Genomic DNA, 22,500 nt, shown 5'->3' with positions numbered 1-22,500 from the left:
ACACATGAACCCGAAAAAATGACCTGGTAGAGCATTGCACCAGCATCGCAGAAGATATAAGTTTTTCGTTTGAATCCCGTCGAATCCACCTGAATTTCTCCAGTGTCAAAAAGAGAGAGCCATTCTCTCATTCGTTTATAGCGCGCACTTCAAATACATGAATTTCTTTCATCGATCAGAGAAGAACGATTTCGCAATAACACTTTTACGCTTGGACGTTTCCGATTGACTTACAGACTTGACTTGTGTTTCGTGACACGTACATGGCGATATACGTAATCAAACCGTAACTTCAAGTGTTCAAGCTCATGTCTTTCAACAGATAAATTTAAATTGCGACCAAGCTTGAGGAATTGCGACGTTGGAAGCTTGAAAACGTTTTATCAGGCACACCGTACAAAATTCTCGAGTAGATGGGCTCTTGGCGGCATTGTGCATGAAAGTTGATGCGTTTATCAACAAAAGAAGTTCAAGGGAAATGGATTGTTCTTCAACTTCAAGTTCTATGGGAAGTTTTCGATCGGACAGCCATTTTAATCTGAGACCATATTCGTATTCTCAGTACTGGACAGGAACAGTAGCTTGCAATGAAGGCTAATGCGGGGGAATATATTTAAATAGTATTTGCATTTGAAAAGATCTCCCCGCATTATTGCAACCAATAGCCCTTATTCACGATAGCGGCCATGTTGGTTTTCAAATTGTCATGCAAATTAGCCATGTGTTATGCTGGGGGGCAAACATTGGATTAAAGGCAAATTGCGGAAAATCGGCACGTCGAAATATTGAATTAACATTGCTAAAAGTACATTTTAGAATTTAGAATTAAGTTCCTTTTATAATAATTTTATGTCTTTTGATTGCCTCCGACATTTTGACTTTCTACTTCGTTATCTGCTAATTTTTCAGTAAAAAAAAATCGAAGTAACTTGTGCAAGCATTCTGTTTTACTACTTAGGTGATAAACATTCAATGAACATGAAACAAATCATCTGTGTGGCTAAGATGTTCGTTATAACCTCTCGAACTTGTGTTGTTTGCCCTGTCAGAAGTGTGTAGCTAATTTGCATGATAATAGCAAATCCAACATGGCGGCTATCGTCAGATGTCCTTTCGCTCGTTGCCAAGCAACTTGTATGTAATCCTTCGCACGGGAGCATTACACTTTCAAATTATTGCACTTTAATTCTGTGCCCAGTTGTTCAAACGATGGATAGCGCTTTCCGCCGGATAAATCACTATCCAGTGAACAAGTCATTGCGAAATCAATTGCGCTATCCAGTGGATAGTGATTTATCCGGTAGATAACGCAATCCACCTTTTGAAAAACTGGGGCCTGACCAGCAGAACTTTGTAGATCGAGCCCGCAGATCAGCGGGACAATATTAAGAACCTAGCAAAAATGCAGCATTAAACCTTCAACTGTGCAAGGTTGGCGGTAGTGCTGAGAGCATTCGCTTCCTACCGAATTGTGAACAGCGTTCAATTCCCAGACTCGAGGGTGCTTCGGTATTCCCTCTTCTCAAAAACAAACATTTGATTTCATTTGCGTTAATTTGTTGATTTCAGTTTGCAGTGCCCGTGTTTTCACGAGCGGTTTTTTAGGTCGCTTAGCGAGTGACAACCCAAAATTCCGTGAAAACAGTTCCTTTCCCAACTCGCTTAAAGTTAAGCGAGTCGGCAAATTTCAATAGAATTCTCATTAAATTTAAGCCAACAAACCAAGGTAGCTTAAGCGAGTTGGCAATTACTTTCGGCCGATGAGGAGTCGCTTGCGATTATTCAAATCGGAAATACAACAGGCGTGCTATTTTTAATATTTTTATCTTTCGGGCACGTGCTCTCTCTTCATTTAAAAATATTTTTTTCGCTAAAATGAATTTTTGCACCTGTTCGAAACGCATCGAGGCTATTTTTTCCTTTTTCTAACAAATCCTGCCATTTAGAGGCTTCGAAAGTCGCGAAAATCCAAGCATCTTTTGTTCACGACCGAGTTAGAAGGGGAGTTGGTCTATTCCTGTTTTTACGTCACAAACTGATTTACATTGTATTAACTCTTTGTAAAAATGCATGCAAAGTAGATTGTGACGTAAAAACAGGAATAGACCCACTCTCCTTCTGACTCGGTCGTGAAGAAAAGATGCTTGGATTTTCGCAACTTTCGAAGCCTATAAAATGGCAGGATTTGTTAGAAAAAGGAAAAAATGGCCGCAATGCGTTTCGAACAGGTGCAAAGATTCATTTTAGCGAAAAAAATATTTTGGGGTTATGGGCACTTTAATCTTACCCGTGAAAACAGGTATCATTTTTAAGTTGCTTAACGAAGTCTGAATCAGGAATGTTAAGCGAGACAACGGCTGTCGTGAAAACACGGCCAGTTGCCCAATCAGTACTCCAGCTTTAGAAGACTAGACACTTAATAATAAAGTTCCTTTCCCTTTTCAACATCAATAGTTCTATTTACTTTTTCGATAAACGATTCGAATTAGGCCATCGGGACAATCGTATCAGAACTTAGCGTTGAGATTTTTTATTTCGTCCCTTCAGAAGTGTTGTGGTTTTGCTGGTGTTGATGGCATCATTTGAAGAGATAAGATCTACGTTTATGCTGAAATTGTCAACATAACTTGCTAAAAAGATCAATGTGGAAATTTTTTCTCTTTTATTCCTTAATTTCTGACCAAATTTACATACAGCTAAGGGTACAATTTATAGACACCTGTGTAGGTTATCTTACGTCCCATGGGGTTATCACAGGAGCTTATTACCCGGAGCCTCCGTCTTCCATATTAACCCTCTGAGTCAACCCCGTCGCGCCCGTATCTTTTTATTTTTAGTAGCAACTCCCGGGGAAGTTTTCGTGGGTGTTTTCACAATAGCCAATCATAAGAGGCCTTTGGTCATCCACTGATTGCGTCACATATGGCACGCCGCGCTGAAACACGAAGGTATTTCAAAATATAGCAGTTCTAAAAATAAAAGGACAGGATTGACTTAAGGGTACAATACGTACGGAAGCTCCGGGTAATGTGCTCCCGTTTATGAAGGGTTGTGAGATGGATTAAAAGGTAAAGTCTGCTTACGAGCCAAATGGCCTGTTACGCCGGAGCTTATCCCGGTTTTTGTAGCATGAAGCGACTAGGAGTATTTCTACTCCCCCCTGGATGGGATGCTAGTCCATCGCAGGATTACCCCCAGCATTTTCGCCGGTACCCATTTATACACCTGGGTGGAGAGAGGCACCGTGAGAGTAAAGTGTCTTGCCCAAGAACACAACACAATGTCCCAGGCAATGTCCCAGGGCGCGAACCCGGACCACTCGATCCGATCATGAGGCCACCGCGGCCCGTGGTAAGACGGGGTCCCACAGTTTATCGTCCTTATCCGAGAAGACTAGAGTTTAACCATTTGCAGATGTGATTACAAAGGCAACACTTTCTGCTCAGTATGATTTAAAGACTCTGATTGTTGGTCTAGAGTCGAACTCACGACCAGTGGTCAAACCCGCTGAGCCCCCGGTGCGCGGTCAAAATCATAATGAGCATAATCTAGAAATAAGCGAATTTCCTCGATTTATTTTTTGTTTTGGAGGGATAGGCAGAACTTGTTCACTACTGCATTTCTATTCTCTACATATAGGTTAAAAGAATTTCACAGATGGGTTACGCGACTTCGGTTTTCTTCCTGTTGCTTTGTGCTCCTTCTCTGACGACAAGTAAGACTATCTAAGCGGTCAGTTTAAAATGCAGACTGCAGACTACGGTACGAGATAAGCCTCGGCCCAGGCCTAGACCTAGGCCTTAGCCTGCATTTTAGACCCAGTCTGCAGTCTGCATTTTATACTGACCGACTATCAAAGTGTGCTATTTCAGGCAATTCGCTCCCTGGACAATTTATCCCCGGTTTATTCACCCCTTATCCAGATATGATTAATTCTAGTGCAATGATCACTTAATTTAGGCCTTAGCACTGATTTTAGTCATGCCTACTGATACAAGTTAATGGAGGTAGGCGAATTGTTCTGGGCTAAATGTCCAGGGGGCGAATTGCTGACTTGGGGCTATGTTGACAATGCGCTGATACTGTTTCCAGTCTGTTAATTTTCAAACGGTTTTTGTTCTCACTTAAGTAATTATTTTGGATTCTATCTATAACTTTGACTAACTTGCCCATAACATGATATGTCTTGCCTCCTTATAGGTTTGTCCAAGCCTTTGCCCTCAGTGTACGTTCAGATGGACTTGAAATTCCCTTGGTCTGAACTCTGTCTTCTAGAGACATATGTCAAGACCAAACTTTCTGAGATGCTCATCAAAGATGACGGCACTTCAATTATGCTTTCTCAACTATATCTCAATAATTTTGACGAAAGCTGCCAATCACCCAAAAAAAACACGGAAGAGGCGTCTCTATTGTTTTATGTGATTAAGCCCGGCGGAAACTATGATGACGTCGATGAAGAAATGACCAAAGAGGCATTCAGGATTCTTTATTATCTAACTGAGAACAGTCTCGGGCAACTATTGGGACCACTTTTTGAACGAAAGGTGAGCTGTTACGAAAAAAAAAAAAAGCCAAACGGAATTGATCAGTTGAGTGGAGGATGGGAGGGGACAGACGGGATCCTGGAAGCCGAGACAAGAAGTGGGTGGGTACCCGAAATGGGAAGCATGCATGCTCCACTGCCCTGACACTGACCGTGGGTCCATAATTAAATGGTCCGCCGTATGGTCCGTTTTCTTTACTTATAGACCGTTATCTCCAACACACAGTCTGCAGACTCGAGGGATTCGGATATGGTTCGCAAGTCAAACGATATTTCGTGCATACAGTCAGTTTAGGTCGATCGTGGGGAATGAACGCGTCGAGTCTGACATGTCAACTGAGTCAATAACGGGGTCTATCGAAGAAGTATACGAGACCATAGACAGTGGCCTCATCACTGTCGTCCGCCATGTTTGTTTGTCTACTGGGCAGGGCTCTTGTCACGTGACTTGTCGTCCTAACCTCAAACACGAAACAATACCCCCAGTCCTTTGAAGTTTGCCGGGTTTTCAAACCAGTCTCCCTCAACTATGTCCTAACACACAATCCTTTGAAGCTTCTAATTCCATTCGCCGGATTTATACTTGTTTATTTTGGGTTAAAATAAACGAGGCAGAGAGACGGAGTGCCAGTGTATCTCTACTTGACTGTCGCGTGCTACCCTCGTTCCCAGGCCCACCCTCTCCTCGGCGGAGAAAGTCCTGGGAACGAGGTTGTGTCACGTGCTACCCTTGTAAAAATAGGGACCTTTAGGTTTTTACCCGTTTACCAACAAGCCATTAGATTCACAATGATTTGTACAATTTATCTCCCACATCGGGTTTGGGACAAGATATATACCGGCAATTTCCTTGCTTTTGAAACTCGTTTGTCAACAAACCGTGGTGTCACTGGAACGCCATTTTGACGTCTCCTGGCTTTGCTTTTCCGTTTTCTCGACATCTAAAAATAACTGAACTGAAATCAGCATATCCCAACGGCTAGACTGGGCGACGCCCTTTCTGTCTCCCTAATTTCTCTTGTTTAGTACCATCTGATTCGTTTGTGTACTGATTCATTCTTGTCCATTGTAACAGCCATTAAAAGTTTCTTTCTTTCTTTCTTTCCTTGTTCAATTTTCAGATTAAAAACGTGCAGGCTAAAGGTTCGAACGCCCCTCCAAAACCATCTGGCTTCAGCGAAACTGAGCGAACATACATAGCACTTGGAATTGCAGTTGGTGTCGTAGCAACTATTCTTCTGCTTACCATTGCAGTGGTGAGTCCACAAACCAGGAAGGCCTAGTTTTAATTCTTGATTACTGATTATTTCTCTGTATTAAAATTTCGGCCTCGGATATTGCGTTTTTGGCGTTCTCAGTCGCTGACCCGCCAAATCCGAAATCTCGTACTAACCGAGTTCGAGTTCCGTACTATAAGTTACGGACTGTGTTTTTTTTTTCCGTTGGGCCCATGGCCAAGGGCTCGGCGCGAAGCGTCAAAACCTTAAAAACGAATAAAGCTCATGGCTTTTTGAAATAGTTTCTTGTAAGATTTAAATAGTTTCACCGAGAAAATACAGCATCAAATTTCAAATTTATTGGCCTGTGCTGTGGAATACGGCCCTCTAAATTAACCAATCATAGCTCGCGTACTATGTGAGAAATATGATAAGAAACCCGCGTAGTTTCCAGGAACCCAATCCTTCCGGATTTATTTAAAACAATTATTCGGCTCACACTTTTTGGATATGTTTTTGGGATTTCCATCTCATGCCCAAATTCAAATCATATCCATGGGATAATTAGGTATTCTTCATTTTAACAGTTGTGATATTTTGCACAGTTTTCCATGTTCTATTCCCAGAATAGGCATCGAGTCTATCATCATCATCTAAAATCGTTGATTATTGGAAAGCGTTTCATGATTCATAATTTTTGTAATGGGAAGAGGAGCTATTTCGATATAGAGATCAACTAAGCCAAAATGAAACATAAACTTTAGTTTCCAAACCTAAACCGAGCAGTGTAATGGAATCGATCACGCAGATACTGATGAGAATCCCGACTGCTGAGCTAGATTTATCGAACATCAGAGTATGAATGAGGTAGTGTTTTGCTTCACTGACCCAAGTCACATAAAGATCAAGGTCTTATCACTGGTATAATCACGCTGGCTATACACTTAACATCTGTGTCGACTTGGATGATATTGTCCTTGGCGAGGCGTTAAGCCATTCGGCTTGAAAAAGGAAGTTTATCTCGGGGAAAATTATACTCAGTATAACCAAGTACAAGCTTTGATTCCCCCCCCCCCCCCCCCCCCCCACTGATTTTATTTTTGTTTGCTTGATCAGTTGATTGATCGATCGATCGAATGCCGATGGATGGAAGATTGATTGGTTGATTGATTGATTGATTGATTGATTGACTGATTGATTGATTGATTGATTGATTGATTGATTGATTGATTGATTTCAGTATTATTGCAAGGAAAGCCGACGACCAGCTTCAAAATCCTCTGGAAGTCACAATGAAGAAGTAGAGATTGTTGATTCTCCACCATCAAAGGCCCACGTTGACGCAAGAGAGGTAAGTCCTTGACTACCGTACGTTCAGTTTAGTGCAGATGGTAAGGTAGCAGGTTGCTTAGCAACATCATAAGTGGGATTCGAACATACCTACCGTAACACCGTTCGGATGCTACTCCCATTGACGTTCAAAAACATCTGTGGAGATGGGTCGTCTATCTAGATACTTCATGGACAAAGTATCCCGCTCTTTTACAATCTATGTCATGAGCCCGGCTCAAATTCCAAATGCAACTAATGATGTTTAAGGACATAATGCGCCCGAGAGGAGGATGATAAGCTTGTTGTTTGGCAAGGCGAGCAAAAGAACGACTAAGATTGGAGAGTCCTAAGTAGCGATTAAAAAGATGTGGCGATGCTGGATGATACACACCTACGATAAGGCTTTCTCTATAGAAGAGCGACTAATCCAACAGTATTGATTTTCAGAGAAGTGTACCAGCTCTGGTATTGCTATGTTAAGTGGTTTTGTAGCTTCTTCTGATGTTTTTTGAATCACTTGGGCAATTTATAATTAGCGTATTTACTCGATAAACGCCAAAAATGGAAGGAAAAGTACCAATAAACACCGCCCTCGAATCAGCGCCGCACCCAATCAGAAGAATATGTGACGTTTATTCGAGGATTGTAAGAAAAAATTAAGACAAGTTTACGTTACAACTCGGTAATCTAAACCAGCCTTGGAAATTTATGTTCTCTTATAAAGATGTTTAAATTTCGGAAGTGGCCATACTTTGCAGCTCTTTCTTCAGAATTTTAACAATGCGCAGTTGCGTTGTTAAGACCAAGAATTTTCCCTGCCTCTCTCTGGAACTTTGAGTAATATTTAAAAACGATCTACCTTTACGGTAATTGATGTCAGTGATTTAAGAAACATGATTTTGAAATAATCGTTGCCTCGTTTAATTCAACACCGCCCTTGCATAAACGCCGCATCGAAGAAGCTCAAAATTTAATAAACGCCGCGGCGTCGGACCGTTTCACGGTTTTGCGCATGTCCAAGCTTTGTCGCTAGCAGTTGTAAATTCTACGGTTTCTTACTGAACCAGATAATATTCATTAATCACAGAGAGTATTAAAGCAAATACACTGAAAGACTAAGGCTCAAATTTGGTGGAAGATACTGCGGGTTACACAGAAAACATTGAGGAAATATGAAATTTAGTTTTCACCTCAAATTTATTTTACAGGTCGAACATTGTATTCTACGCACGAGTTGTCATAACGCACGAGTTATCTATTCGCATACAATAGGTTCACAACGCAAGGGAAATGATTGCAAAAGTAATTCCACTTCTATGGCATTATTTCCCTTTCCTGCATCAGTGCTTTTGATTGTTTCAATAACAATGAAATTAAATGGACAGACTGACAATTTGCCCATGCCCAGAGACGTGAAACTCTCCCTTTAATAGAGTAAATACGGTATTAGAGAAAAAATATCGTTGCTTTTAATTGGCTCCACACTGAGCCTCGGAGTACACAATACACTAACGTAGATTTTTCGTGTTCACCGCTTATTTAAGCCCGTGCGTTTTGAGCTGGTCTTTTTTATTGATATGTCCTCAAATGCATGTGCACGCGCGCGTAATTAGATGTACGACGATTTTTTATGGGCGTTTCAAAGTTTCTTCCTGCTCTGTTCCCCAACTTAAACATCACTAGCGTCATACCATCGACGTCATAACGTCAGATCCCCTTCAACTCCTTAGTTCCTCTTAATTGTAAAGTTAAACAGCTGCAATTATTCTCACAAAAGAAAACCGTGCCAGCTCTTGCACTTTAATAGGTAGCCCAATACTTACACTTGAAGCGACACCTCATGTTGGATAACAAAAGAGTGCGTACATTTTTGGACATAAATGGGTCATTTCCGAGTTCATTTCTACCTTCCCTTCAAAGCGAGTCAAAGTGCAAAGTTTTTGTGGTGGTAATTAGTTCTACTTTAAATATGAATGAAAACTAATTTTCATTAGAAAAGCTTCGCACTTAGACTCGCTTTCAATTGGAGGCAGACATGAACTCGGAAATGGTCTAGAGATCAACCTCGTTCCCGGGAACGAGGTTGAGCTCTTGATGCAACCTATCCTTGTACCATCCAGTGAACAGGTGCTTTAAAATTCGTGTCCAGCGATTTATCTGTTCGTTTTCACTTAAGCTTCAGTTAATTTACTTTATTTTGATTCACAGCCACCCTCAGGAGTTTCGGAAACAAAGTTCTGAAGTTCCCATGCTCTTGGCTTCACAGTAGACAGACTTGACATCTCGTTAGGTTGTTGCAATGGAGCAGCAATTGTTACGTTGACCTCACAAACCCTTCAACTGAGGAATCACGACAATTGACAGTCACAGAAATGGAAATTAAGATTTGTCCTTTAGATTCCTAGCTCTTGATAAATAATCTTTTCTTGTAAATAAATATATTTTTGAGAGATGCAACTGATGAAAACGTGCATTCTCACGATTGTGTTGAAGTGAGTGCATGATAAATGTTGAACTCGAATAAACGAATGGAGAAATAATTTTTCCGTTGGCGCACTGATGTGAAAAAATCCAGATTGGAAGGCTTTATTGTTAATTTTGGGCCGCGTTTTTTTCCCAATTTGAGTCACTCCAGAGCAAGGCTATGGTCAGTTCGTCATCTGAAAGACTCACTAACAATTACAATGCTCAACATCATTGACAATGTTATTAAGCCCTAAAAAGTGTGACGCTTTAACAAATAAAGAATACCTTGAAGTGACTTGACCTGTAGCTAACTTAATTGAAGGAATGCTGACTTTAAACTTAATCTTTTTCGTCGTTGTGAAATCGATAACCTGCTCACAGACGGGAGAAAGAGAGTAGTCGATAACAAAACGGCCGCGTTTGCCACCAAAAACGTAAGTACTTTTGCTTTTGAGAAAGGAAAACATCTTGGTTGTCGGTGGCTCGATTTTTATTTTATTTGCAATAGATAACTTGATTCTCACAATCGACGTTTTGTCGTCGATAACTTTTTGTTATCAACAACTAAAAATTATCGACAATTACTTCCCTCGTGTGTAGAGGTCTTAACCCCTAGACTAATCATAGCTCCGCCATAACAATTTAAAAAATAGGCACGCATTGCGTACGTGTAGTAGTGGAGTAACACAGCGCTTTCTGCTTTCAGTATTCCATAACTGTCAACTGAGCTGCGTTTTGTTTTCGAGGAGATTCAAGTTGTACACGATATTGTTTTGGTCAGTACCGTATATCATTGTAGTGCCATTGTCGATGTGTTAGGTAAATAGGCCCCTGAGAAGACATGTGGTTACTAATAAAATACTAAACCCAGAAAAATTGAAGAAAATAACAGGGAATCGAGAAACATTGGCTTCGAGGCTGACATGTTGATCATTTTTAAGTTCCCTTGCAACTTCTTCTTCGCCACAAGTTTAAACGTGTGCTCTGAGCCTCTGACAGCTTTCCAAGACAAAAGTTCACTGAAGTTAACCCCTGCCCGGTGGGGTCAGTATCTGGATGAGAGACCTGAAAATATACGACTCGCTGTCAGAAACATAGTAACCAAAACTTCTGTTTTAACGCTCAAAAATGCGAACTAAGCAAGGTACAGATTTTGGGAGCCTGCTTTATGCAAAACAAATGTTGATGCAAAAGTAAATAAATATTGATACACAGTTTTTAGGAAGAGCAAGAGAAACTTTTCAGGAAGTATGGATCGAGAATAAAGTATTTTGCCACCAGCGACATTAAAACAACATAAGTTTTGAACCGCGAATATAAAAGTTATCATCAGCGAAAGACATTTTGGGAGATTTTTGCTACGTTCAATTTTTCTATTGCACTTTAGGCCACACAAGTAAATCGCAAAATCGAAAGTGACGTCGAATTCGGCGGTCGCCGTGATCAAGGTACCTTGCGTGTTTACTAACAACTCGCGAAACAAAGGATACATCTGTGTCAAAATTATGGCAAGACACCGGGTTTTCGTTTTTGTTTTTGTTACTTTTTGCGAATTCAACACAACGATCACAATCTCCCAACTCTTTGAGGTAGACCGTTGTTTCTGCAAAGTAATAATTCACTCTCCTACACGAGGTTATTTATCACCAGGTAATTCCATCGTTTTGGAAATAACAGCTGTCTTATTAATCATTTGCATCACAAATTTCTGCCGATTTTGGGGCTCATTTGTTGAAATTCAAGCACGCTTTCAACAGACCTGTTTATTTTCGCGATTTATGCACGCGCTGCGGGCCTATTGACACCACGGACTTTACGCTCTTACACTTTTAAAAACAATATTTATTTTTTAACCGCTTTTTACCCCCTTTTCTCGTCTGGTAAGAACACTACACGTCATAAGATTACACAAAACGCATGCGCAAAAGGTGGTTGTATAAGAAACAGGTATCCCTGTCGTCTTAAGCTTTAGGGTATTTATATATATTTAGTTGAGTAATTCAACGGAAGTGTGTTACGGCAGTACAGTTCAAATTGTACAGTTTTGCCAATCTTTCGCTTGACAACATGCGAGGCAAAACCAAAACTAAACTACCTCCAAGATTACAAGAACTTGGCTGAATGTTTTCAGAGTGGCGCAGCGTAACGAAGCGAGAAAGTTGGAAGATATCCCTCGTCATGAGCAAGATGCAGTTCAGTTTGCCGTTTTTTCGCTGAAATTAGAAAAGAGGACGGTCACGAATACAAATCAGAAAGTTTGGGTGTCATGCAGTACTGGTTGGACCGTCATTTGAAAAACTATGGCAGAAACTACAGTATTTTGCGAGATCGTGAATTTGCAAATTCAAGTAATTAACCATAGGTGGCCCAAGCTCGCGTTACGTGCGAGACGTGACTGATAGTGCCGCCTCAGCGACAACACTGTTCTAGACAATATTTTTTTGTTTTTGAGTTTCACAACAAAGGTGCAGGGAAGCCAAATGTTATCAAGGAATGAACGAAATAAAGTAAGTTAACTCAACTTGTTTATTTTGTTTTGTCTTTTCGCGGTCAAGGAGGTGAATCCGCTGAGCGAGGTACACGCGGGCGAAAAAAAGTGAGGTAATCGATCTCGTTTCTTGCGCCTGCACTCATCTTGCATAGCGAACACATCCTGACGCCTTACCGATCAAAGCCGATCACCTTAAGGCGGCTAAATGCGAGATACAAAAACCCTCAACTTGGCGCGTCAACTTTGTTTCGTTGCAAGTTTGGGTCGATGTTTCCCCTTTTTCACCTTGCATGATCATCTTGTCACGCAACAAAAACACTTGTTGCGGGTTGAAGAAAGTTGTTGCGAAAAGTAGAGCGCGGGTCTACTCTGAGCAACAAATTTTAGCGTTGTTGCTCGTTTTTCATCAAGCTCACAACTTGTCGCGCATCAAATGTGCTCGTGTACTAGCAAATCAACTAATCAGCGCGCTGCATTTCTTCAACCCGCAACAAATGTTTTTGTTGCAGGTGAAGTTGATCATGCAAGGTGAAAAACGCGAAACATCAGCAAAAACTTGCAACGAAACAATGTTGCGCGACAAGTTGAGGGTTTTTGTACCTCGTATTTCGCCGCCTTTACCGATAACCGAACCTCGGCGGAGGAGAGAGACGCGAGCTTGGGCCGCCTATGCAATAACTTGAAGCGAGCGCAGGGTTACGGAACGCGAAAAAATGCCTTTTGTGCTTTAAGCGAAACAAACGAAGAATTCCTCTGGAGTTCAGGTAATATTTTGGAAATAAAAATGATTCACAATCTTTTAGTTCGCCTTTCTTTAACGATAATAGCTTGCTGAGTAATGCCCAATTACAACTGACTAGCTATTTAATTAATCGGTAACAGGACTGCATGCTGGTCCAATTTGGAAATAATGGGATTCAACAAATCCTTCGGACTGCCAAATTGAACTTGGCCTATGGCCTCGTCCAATTTTGGCTGTCCTCATAATTTTTTTCATTCATGCAATTATTTCCAAATTGGACAGCATGTAGCCCTATGACATATACATAGTTAAGGGCATATTTAGTATAACATAACAATGGTTTTCTTATTGCATGACACACATCTCAGTTAATGAGCAGTTCTTATTTATAACCGTTACAAAATCTTAAACTTCAACACCATCAAAGCAAGCACTTTGATACGTTTCCTAGTCACGTCCGCAAGATTTCAGTCATTAAAAACTATACCATGTAAACGTTTTCAGCCTCACAACGCCAAATTATGTAACAACGTTCAGCCTCAGTTCCAAAATTAGACGTTTTTATAAATAAAAGAGTGTACTTAGTAATTTGCTTTCTGGGGTTACAGAGGGAGCTCCGCTTTTAGGCTTGGCTAAGGTTTGCCTCCTTTTGTATGAAATGCTGTTTAACTGTTTCGCTTGATTTGGTTGCCATGGTTCCCGGTTCCCAGTCGCTGAATTTGGCAAATTTTTCGTGACACAGCACCTTTAAATCCCAACGACGAGACTTTCTTTTCGTAAAATCGAGTCTGTTTTATGCCACCTAACTCCTGTATCGTACAGAACCTTTTCAATTAGCAACCCTTTAATAAGTATAATATTTTATTTTAATTTGAAAAATTATGTTTAACTGTGGTGTCACTTGACAGCCTGGGCACAATTAACTTACAAATTTAGCGGGAATGTTTTTCAACACCAACAATGTGGTTTCCTCACTGCCTGATAACTGAGAAAAACTCAGTTTGCAATCGAACTTACAATCTTAAGAACATGATAAGCACGTTTTCAGGCTGAAATCGCAAAAAAATAATCATGATAAGAACGTTAACAAGAGCGTACCATCTAATTTTTCCAGCGATTTTAGTTCAGTTTTACGGTTGTCGTAAGCGATACACAAAACGCAGTTCAATGAATTAACCAGCGGTGAAGTTTGCCGTTGGCAGAGTTTATCAATGATACAAACATTGCAGAGAAAATATTTCAATAATCCGAGTTCAACTTTCCTTTTACTCACGTATTAGCCGTTTAGCACAAATGATCAAACTGGGTGTGCGATTAAACAGTTCCGTCAAAAATTCCCTTAATTTTGTCGATAATTTTAAAGGATACAGCCTTTCGGCTAGTTCAAATCTACGTTATAAATATTTAAATTTAAATTTCCCGAAAACAAAACATCGATTAGCAAGCTGGCTGTTTCTTAAATGAAAACAAAAAGTTATGACGTCACAAAGTAAAACGGCACAAGAGAACCCGAAATTTATTGGACGTTAAAACAGCACAGTTTATAACAAATTCAAATTCAGTCTTTCTGATCGTGATGGCGGACGATTTGCCGAAGGAATAGCTAGAAACAATGAGGTACGTTTGACTTGTAAGGAATCAGCGTGATTTCGAGATGAAGTTCCCTGTCGGCCTTTTTTCCGGGCCGAACTTGAAAGTAATGTGTACTCGTTACATATTTTTTGCAGGCATACAATCGCAGATTTTCTTTCGAAAAAACACTTTTAACGCTTTAAAATGTTCTTTCGTGCTTTGAAATATGATCTGAAGAATGACGGATAGAAGCACCGCGTGCGATAGAATTCCGAGGTTGGCAGCAATATTGTTTTTAATATTATATATACAATACGCAGACACCTTGATGTTTCGTAAACAGAAGCTTGAACTGGCGGGCAGATGAAAATGTTGGTGATACTGACAATTTGATCTCAAAGGAAAAAGTTTGATCTGATCGATCCAAAGCATTTTTTACACGATTTCTATAACTTATTATTTAAAATCCACATAGTCTCACGTACAACAAGGCTAAACCGCGATTAGCCTGTTCCAGACTCCGAGATAGTAGGAAAAGCGCAAATATGAGAAAACGAGTGCAAAGAAACGCGTCTCATTTTCGCGTTCCCTTTCCGCTCGCGCCGACCTTATCTAACAGGCAACTGATCGAACATCTAACAGGGGCACCCAACGAGAATATAGTTCAAAACCACTTAGACATAGCATTGTCAAACGTATTTTAGTATTTAAACGGAAGATATAGGCATATTTTTATCCCCCAAAAATTGTTCATCTTTTCGGATTTCCTAGCTGAAAGTCTAGTGATCCGAAAATTATAGGGATTAAAACTTACCTTTTCGAAAATTTCAGCCAGAAAAAAGGGCTCCCGAAAATTTTAGGAGACCTTTTTAGGGTAAAAATCCCTTAAAAATGGGCAATTATACCATTTTTTAGATGTTCGAAAATCCTAGGACAGGCAGGCAAGCAAGAAATTTTACAACAAATGTTCGGAAAATTCTAGATCTCAAATCGTCTTCCGAACAGATATTTTCCGAAAATTGACGTTGGGTGTCCCTGATCTAACAAAAAATCAGCTACCTTAGAGCCTGTGTATCTTCCCAGGGTGCATGGTAAATGTCACCGGACTTTGATCTCCGATGATACCCTTGCCACGTGCAGTGCGCGTTTTTCTTTTGTTCGTTTGTTTTCTTAGAACTCCAACTTTTCGGGACAATTCGGGTACTATAACTCCCTTCGATCCTTTATAATGAAAACGTTTTTTCGTCAGTCCTAACATCTACAATCGGGTTCAAAAGACTTCCGGACACTTCTCAAATTTTGGGTGAAAAGTAGAGAATTTACTATACATGCTTCCATCGTTTTATGTTCTTCAGTCGCTGCCTTTTTCGCCCCCTATCCCTATCCAGTGGATAAGCCATAGCGAAACCGATTGCGCTATCTAATGGATAGTGATTTATCCAGTGGATAGTGATTTATCCGGCGGATAGCGCGCTATCCATCGTTTGAACAACTGGGCCCAGGAGACTGGGAAGACAGCGCTCGCGCATGCTCTTGTTATCCGACTCATTCTCTACCTCGACAACCCATTCTCTTTCTTGAATTAACGATGATCGTTAATTCTTAATTTGCTCTGAATTTACTATTACCGTTAATTTAGAAGACTGAAAGCTTGATATGGATTATGGGAAATGGACATATATATTTTTAAAAGACAACCCAAGTGTAAGGAAGTAGGACTCGAACCTAGGAATGTTCATTATTAACCCGTTACCTAACCACTTGACCACCGCACCGCTAGCTACTCAGGAACAATATTTTAAACACTATTTGATAATGCTGTGTTATCCAACGACAACAAACAATATTACAGTCCGCAAAGGTCGCTTTCCAAACTTCACGACAAAGCTAAACATTTTAAATCCAAGGTTAGGCTTAAATTATTAACCTAGCCTAGGCCTTATATTTTTATTCAGCAGCGATATTCTATGGCAGACTATAAAAAACGTTTCTTTGAAAACGCGTTGTAGTGATCTTCAGTAGCGAAGCGGAAAGAAGCGGTTCCTATGAAATAGAAGTTCCAGGTTCGAATTCAATCCACAGATATAATTTTTTTATTTCCTTATTTTCTCTGCTACCACAAGTCCTGGGACACAGTGTTCTAAATTAAATTGAAAGCTAATTAAGAATTAACGGTAGACGTTAATTTAGAGAAGAGATCATGTTGACCTCGAATAGACCATAGTCGTATTCAGTCAGTGTTGGACTGGAACTAGAGGCTTATGCGGGGAATATATTTAATGGTATTTGCTTTTGAAAAGATTGCCCTGCATTAGCCTCCATTGCAAGCTACGTAGTTCCAGTCCAATTCTGAGAGTCTTAACTATCAGATTAATATAAGGACAAACAATAATGCCTCAAATATTGATACTTCTCTTGAATGCAAAGATTATGTGAAGTTCCTGGCCTGGTAGTTGTTATCGATAAAAACTTAATCTGGAAATATCATATCGATTATCTTGCCTCTAAAATCAGCAGAGTTGTTTGAATTATTGTACCATTAAGGCACTCCGACCCTTTAAATACTTCAATCCAAATTTACCGTCCTCTTATTTTCCTGTATACCTACTATGGAATTGCTGCCTGGGGCCAAGCTGCACAGGTTATTTGAGGAAGATCTTTATCTTACAAAAACGAGCTCTTAGGCTAATATTCTTTCAGTGTTGGAAATAGACTACATGCAAGAGAAAATGGGGGACAGAGAAGGAGGCTCCCGGTCCAGCCCTTGGGATATGTCATGTCCACGAAAGTTATTTTTAGACGAGCGGAAGTCTTCCGAGACGTCCGCATGCAGGCCAACCTCGGTCCGATGTTTGAAAGAAAATGTATATTCATCAGCCTTCCCCTTGCGCCATCATTTTCTCTTTTCACTAAGAACCTGAGAGCGAGGCAAGACTGCATGCGGACGTCTCAGAAGACAGACTTCCGCTAGAACAAAGACTTCCGCTCGTCTAAAAATAACTTTCGTGGACATAACATATCCCGGCCAACGCCTTGAGCCTCCCTCTCTGTCCCTCATTTTCTCTTGCTACATGCTATTCTACCCCTCAATATGCTCTATTTTGAAACATTATGTTCTCTTATGCACTACATATCTACCAATTCTGCGCCTCAGAGTATCTATAATCTTTTTACCTGGTCATCCGACGTTCATTCATATGACTCTAGATTTTCTGATGCTGGTATAACTTGTATGTTAATAAATCAAGACTGAGTATTCGACTTAATTCGCTTTCCATTTTGGGAGCTAAGTTATGGAATTGCCTGAAGCCTGATTTGCGCAAACTTAGGAAAAAACCTTTCAAATACAAAATTCACCACTTTTTACGTACGGTGCTTGGTGATGAGGATGATTATGTTGATGCCTCAACGTTAATCTTGAAAATTACCAATTATCATTAATCATACTCTAGCTATCATTATTACTTCCTTATGTTTCATGTCAACTTATAGGTTCTTGCTCTCATGCAAATGCTTGCTATCTGTGATTGTATTTGTATTCTTATATCTTTTATTTTATTATATTTTATTTTATTTCTTTCTTCCTTTACCTGATTTACTGTTAATCTATATTTTCTAAATTTGATTAATGCAAGTTACACAGCCCACCTCGATTAGCTTTGCTGTATGCGGGTTGTGTATTTCTTTAATTTACTAAATTTAAACTATTGAAATAAAATGATTATGATCGCAGCAACCGATGATACGAATACGGTCTATTCAGTGTTACCGTTAATTCGTAATTTGCTCTGAATTTACTATTATCGTTAATTTAGAAGACTGAAAATTTGAATTAATTGGATCATGGGAAATGGTCATATATCTTTCAAAAGACAACCCAAGTGTATGGACATAGGACTCGAACCTGGAAATGCTGATTAACCCGTCACCTAACCACTTGACCGCACCGCTAACGACTCGGTGATAACTTTAAACTTGATAACGCTGTAATATCTCTCGGCAACAAACAGTATTACACTGCAAAATGTCTGTCACCAAACTTTACGACAAAGCTAAACGTTTTATTAATCAAAGCTTAGGCGGCCTAATATGATCTAGCTTAGGTCTAATTACTCTTCAGTAGCGATATTGACAATAAATTTGACAGTTAACTTGTGAAAATACGTTGTTCGTGGTTAGCCTTACGAAGCTCGTTTCATCCCGACCAAGGGACTCATCAGAGACCTTTCTGCTTGGCAAACGCATTGGGCACCTTGGTCAGGATGAAACGAGCTTCGTAAGACTAACCACGAACAATGTATTTGCACAAGTAGCGATGTTAACTCAATCTTTTTTTTTTAAGAGAGAGCACGATCTCTTGATCTTCAGTTGTTAAGCGGAAAAAAGCGGTTCCGGTGGAGTAGAGACTCCGGGCCAAATCCAGTTCAGTGATATAATATTTTAGTTCCTTGTTTTCTCTGCTACCACAAGTCCTGAGACACAGTGTCCTAAATTAACAATAATAGCAAACTTTATGCAAATTACGAATTGACGATAATCGTGAATATAGAGAAGAGATCATATTGCATTATCTTGCCTTCCGAATAGACCATTTTGCAGTTGTGTGCTCAGTTACCTGGCCTTTGAATGAAAGTGAGTCTGGAGTTGAACTTACTTTCATAGAAACCTCACTGCTTTTCTCATGTTAATGATGTTGTTCTCATGCTAATTAGTAGGAATTTACATAAGAAAAGCAGCGAGATTTCTATCAAAGCAAAGTCAACTCCAGCCTCACTTTCATTTAAAGACAATGAAACTAAACACACAAGTGTTAATGGTCTATTGACCCAATCTCGTCACCAGAGCTCTTCTCCTTTTCGCGTGACTGAGTTAGAGAACCTCGGCCTCGGGTCGTGCGCAGACATAAGACCCGAGGCACTGGTGACGAGAATGCGAATATTGCCCCGGTTAAGCGAGGGGACACCCTTCTGCCCGGGACAACTTTTCTTCATATAAACGGGGCTGGGATTACTAGAACGACCAAATTGAAGTGCAACACGATCTCTTCCTCAAATGAAGGATTATCCTTCATTGTCAGTTTGCCTTAAATGAAGTATTATCCATTTTGACTTAGGATTGTGCAAAGTTACGTTTTGAAGAGACGTTTTCGTCACCGTCGCCGTAGCTGATCCGCTCATCCGTCTCACCCAGACAAAATTCCTGCCAAGACAACACGATTTCTTCCTCAAATGAAGGGTTATCCTTCATTATCAGTTTGCTCCAAATGAAGTATAATCCTCCATTAAGATTACTCTGTCCCAGGACTTGTGGTAGCAAATAAAAAGAAAAAAAGTACAGGACAGGATTTGAACCCGGAGCGAGTACCCACTTAAATGCACTGTTTTTGACTAGAAAATGTGCCGATTATTTACCAAAGCTAATAAGTATATATGTATTTATTAAATTCTCAACCTCGGATAATGCATTTCGCATGCTCTGATTGGTTCACTCAATCTCGGTTATCAGCTCATATACCTTGGTTTGACCTTATATGGTAAATGATTGCGTTAAGCGTTGCTAAACTAAAAATGTTTTCGCCGGAAAGCCAAATTTCCCTTTGAATGAAGCCAAAAAGAAAAAAAAACATTTTTTGTGGAAAGTTTGGATCAATTCCGACGTTTAGAAGAACGCGAAAATGCAAGAAATGTTTTTGTGATGAGCCTGCGTCTGTCTGACAACAAGGTATTACACAACATCGCATCAGTTCTCATCAGGTTTTTTCCATTTCGCTCGGATTTGCTCGCTTTTTCCGCTCGTATTTCGTACTACCAAATTTTTGGAGTTGAGGGAATTTAATAAAACAATTATTCCATTCGCGCTTGTTGGATACGAGACTGGTTATAGCCAACTCGGCGCTACGCGCCTCGTTGGCTATTTACCATCTCATATCCAACGCGCGCTTATGGAATAATTGTTAAATAATCATTGCTGAATAATGGTTAAGTCTGAAGCTTGATTTTAAAATGGTTAGCTTTCTCTTGAAGTTTGGTAACCGACATTTTTCACTGTGTAAGCTTGCCTCTTAGCGGGTGTTAATACACGTTTACAGCAGCACTTTTGGAAGAAAACATTATTGACGTTAATAAAAAATGATATCCTCGCAGTTAGTGATGTAGTAGTCTAGTGGTTAAGTCAAGGGGGTTATAAATCAAACGTTCCAAGTTCGAGTCCTGCGAGTCCAGACATTGGGGTTCGGCTTTTAAAAGAAATATGTTCATTTCCATGATCCCTATCAAGCTTTCAGTGTCCAAAATGAACGATAATACTTCACTTGGAAGAAATTGGACAATAGGACCTTTGCATAATGACGTCATTTGACTACAAGTACCAGAATCCTTCAGGTTTTGCTTGTCTCATGCTAATTAGAGCTATTGTTGTTTTTACCCCGCTGGGAATGCAAAATTTAAATAAGGAAAGAAAAACAAACTGAATTCTGGTAGTTGTAGTCAAATGACGCTATTGTGAAAATAGGCCATTAAGAATAATCCTTCAATTGAGGGAGAGAGTTGGTTGAATTGAGGGAAAAACTTGGTTGCGCAAACACAAGACCCAAGGCACTGGTGACGAGAATGCGAATATTGCCCCGGTTAAGCGAGCGTCCGGCTAGGAGGATGACCCTACTGTCGAGGGGACACCCTTCTGCCCGGGACAACTTTTCTCCATATAAACGGTTCTCTCCACGGTTCTTCTCCAAGGTCTCTCCTACTCGTCCCGGGGGACGAGTGGGAGAGAACCCTGGGGACAAGGTTGGTTTTGCAACCAATCTCTAGAGACACAGGGTGCTTTCCATTATGGCCGGACCAGAGACCAATGGAACTAACCAAGGAAAATGAAACGACAGTTTTCATCAAAAGTCAATTCCAACCTGACCGAAGGGTTCGCATTTACGTTTTGACCAAAATTTCGGTTACGTCACGATGAAATGCCGCTGGAAACGAGAATGTTTGTAAACTGCACGTTTCGGTCGAACCGGACCTCTAGAGGTGGTCCCAAATATTCCTGGTCGGACCGAACCGAAACGGACCTTTCCATTTGACTTCAGCCCGAAATCTCCGGAAATTTTGTCTTAAGGGAAGCACCCCACATATAACAATGCAGCAGTGTACAATGCTGGTGGACAAATAAAAGGAGCTCATGAGAGGTCTTTTGTTTTCGTCTGCGAACATCCATGGCGTCGGCTTTTACTTCGTGTAGAAGACGCACATGACGTAACAAAAGCTTTAGGGGTCTTTAGGGATTTAGACTTCTGATTTAAGTATTGTTTCACGATTTTTGTTCTATTGTTTTACGTCATGTGTGTCTTCTACACTAGGTAAAAAACCGTGGTGTGCCCACGTAACGTGAAAACCATTCTAAGTTTTCGGTTCAAAAATAGTTAATAATAACTATGGTTCAACAATACAAAATTACATATTGAAACACTGAAAGGGTGCATGATAAGGTTTTTTCCTCGAACGCTCGAAGTATTCTGGTTTCGGTTCAACAACGCACATTCCACATTGAAAACGTAATTTCTCTTTTTTTACAGGTGTCGCTCAAAAGGAAACATCGATTAATTCGACATTAGTTTTTTTTCTCGAACGCTGAAGCCCGTCTTCGTGTGGTAGTGTACGTGTTTATATAATAAAGGAGGACTAATTATTAGCGTCGAAAACAGACCTAGATATGTGGGTTTGAAACGCTCAGACATTAATTTGCTCTCTTCCGTTCAAAGAGAGGCCATGGTGACTTTAATTTCATGCGTAAATGATATTTTTATTCTCATGCAAATATAACTTATTTTGATTACACAAACAGCTTGCATTTGTCATGGAGTTCTATAAAAGAGCGAAGTCCCAAGCTTTGACTCATTATGTTTTTATTGGACTCGGGAGTTACAATTGGTATCGGTAAAATCTTACAAATGAAGGAATCAATGGAAGGACAATTCATTAAAAATGAGATGGAAGCGGAGCGATGAAATGTTCAAGAAAACGAAGCGGTAACTTTGAGGGGATACCATTTTGAACAGAAACGGAATTCGATAACAAGTACGTGAAATACAGTTTATGTGCTGCCGGTAACCCCCCGATATTTCTATAGATAACTATACAGA

The 22,500-nt window shown here is 40.1% G+C and overlaps 1 protein-coding gene across 2 annotated transcripts in view; it reads left to right on the top strand.

Moving 5' to 3' along the window:
• The window catches only part of LOC138038543 (uncharacterized), a 15,144-nt gene extending 5,288 nt beyond the window's left edge, over window positions 1-9,856 (top strand). For both annotated transcript variants that reach the window (XM_068884478.1, XM_068884479.1), the window contains 5 exons: window positions 3,640-3,715; window positions 4,201-4,547; window positions 5,668-5,802; window positions 7,004-7,114; window positions 9,304-9,856. In XM_068884478.1, coding sequence (XP_068740579.1) covers window positions 3,640-3,715; window positions 4,201-4,547; window positions 5,668-5,802; window positions 7,004-7,114; window positions 9,304-9,336 — 702 coding nt within the window. In that variant the 3' untranslated portion in view covers window positions 9,337-9,856. The remainder of the gene's footprint in view (window positions 1-3,639; window positions 3,716-4,200; window positions 4,548-5,667; window positions 5,803-7,003; window positions 7,115-9,303) is intronic.
• The last annotated feature ends 12,644 nt before the right edge of the window (window positions 9,857-22,500 follow it).

This window comes from Montipora capricornis, chromosome 2, assembly GCF_036669925.1.
Source record: "Montipora capricornis isolate CH-2021 chromosome 2, ASM3666992v2, whole genome shotgun sequence".
NCBI lineage: Eukaryota > Metazoa > Cnidaria > Anthozoa > Scleractinia > Acroporidae > Montipora > Montipora capricornis.
This window is presented reverse-complemented; position numbering and strand designations above follow the sequence as displayed.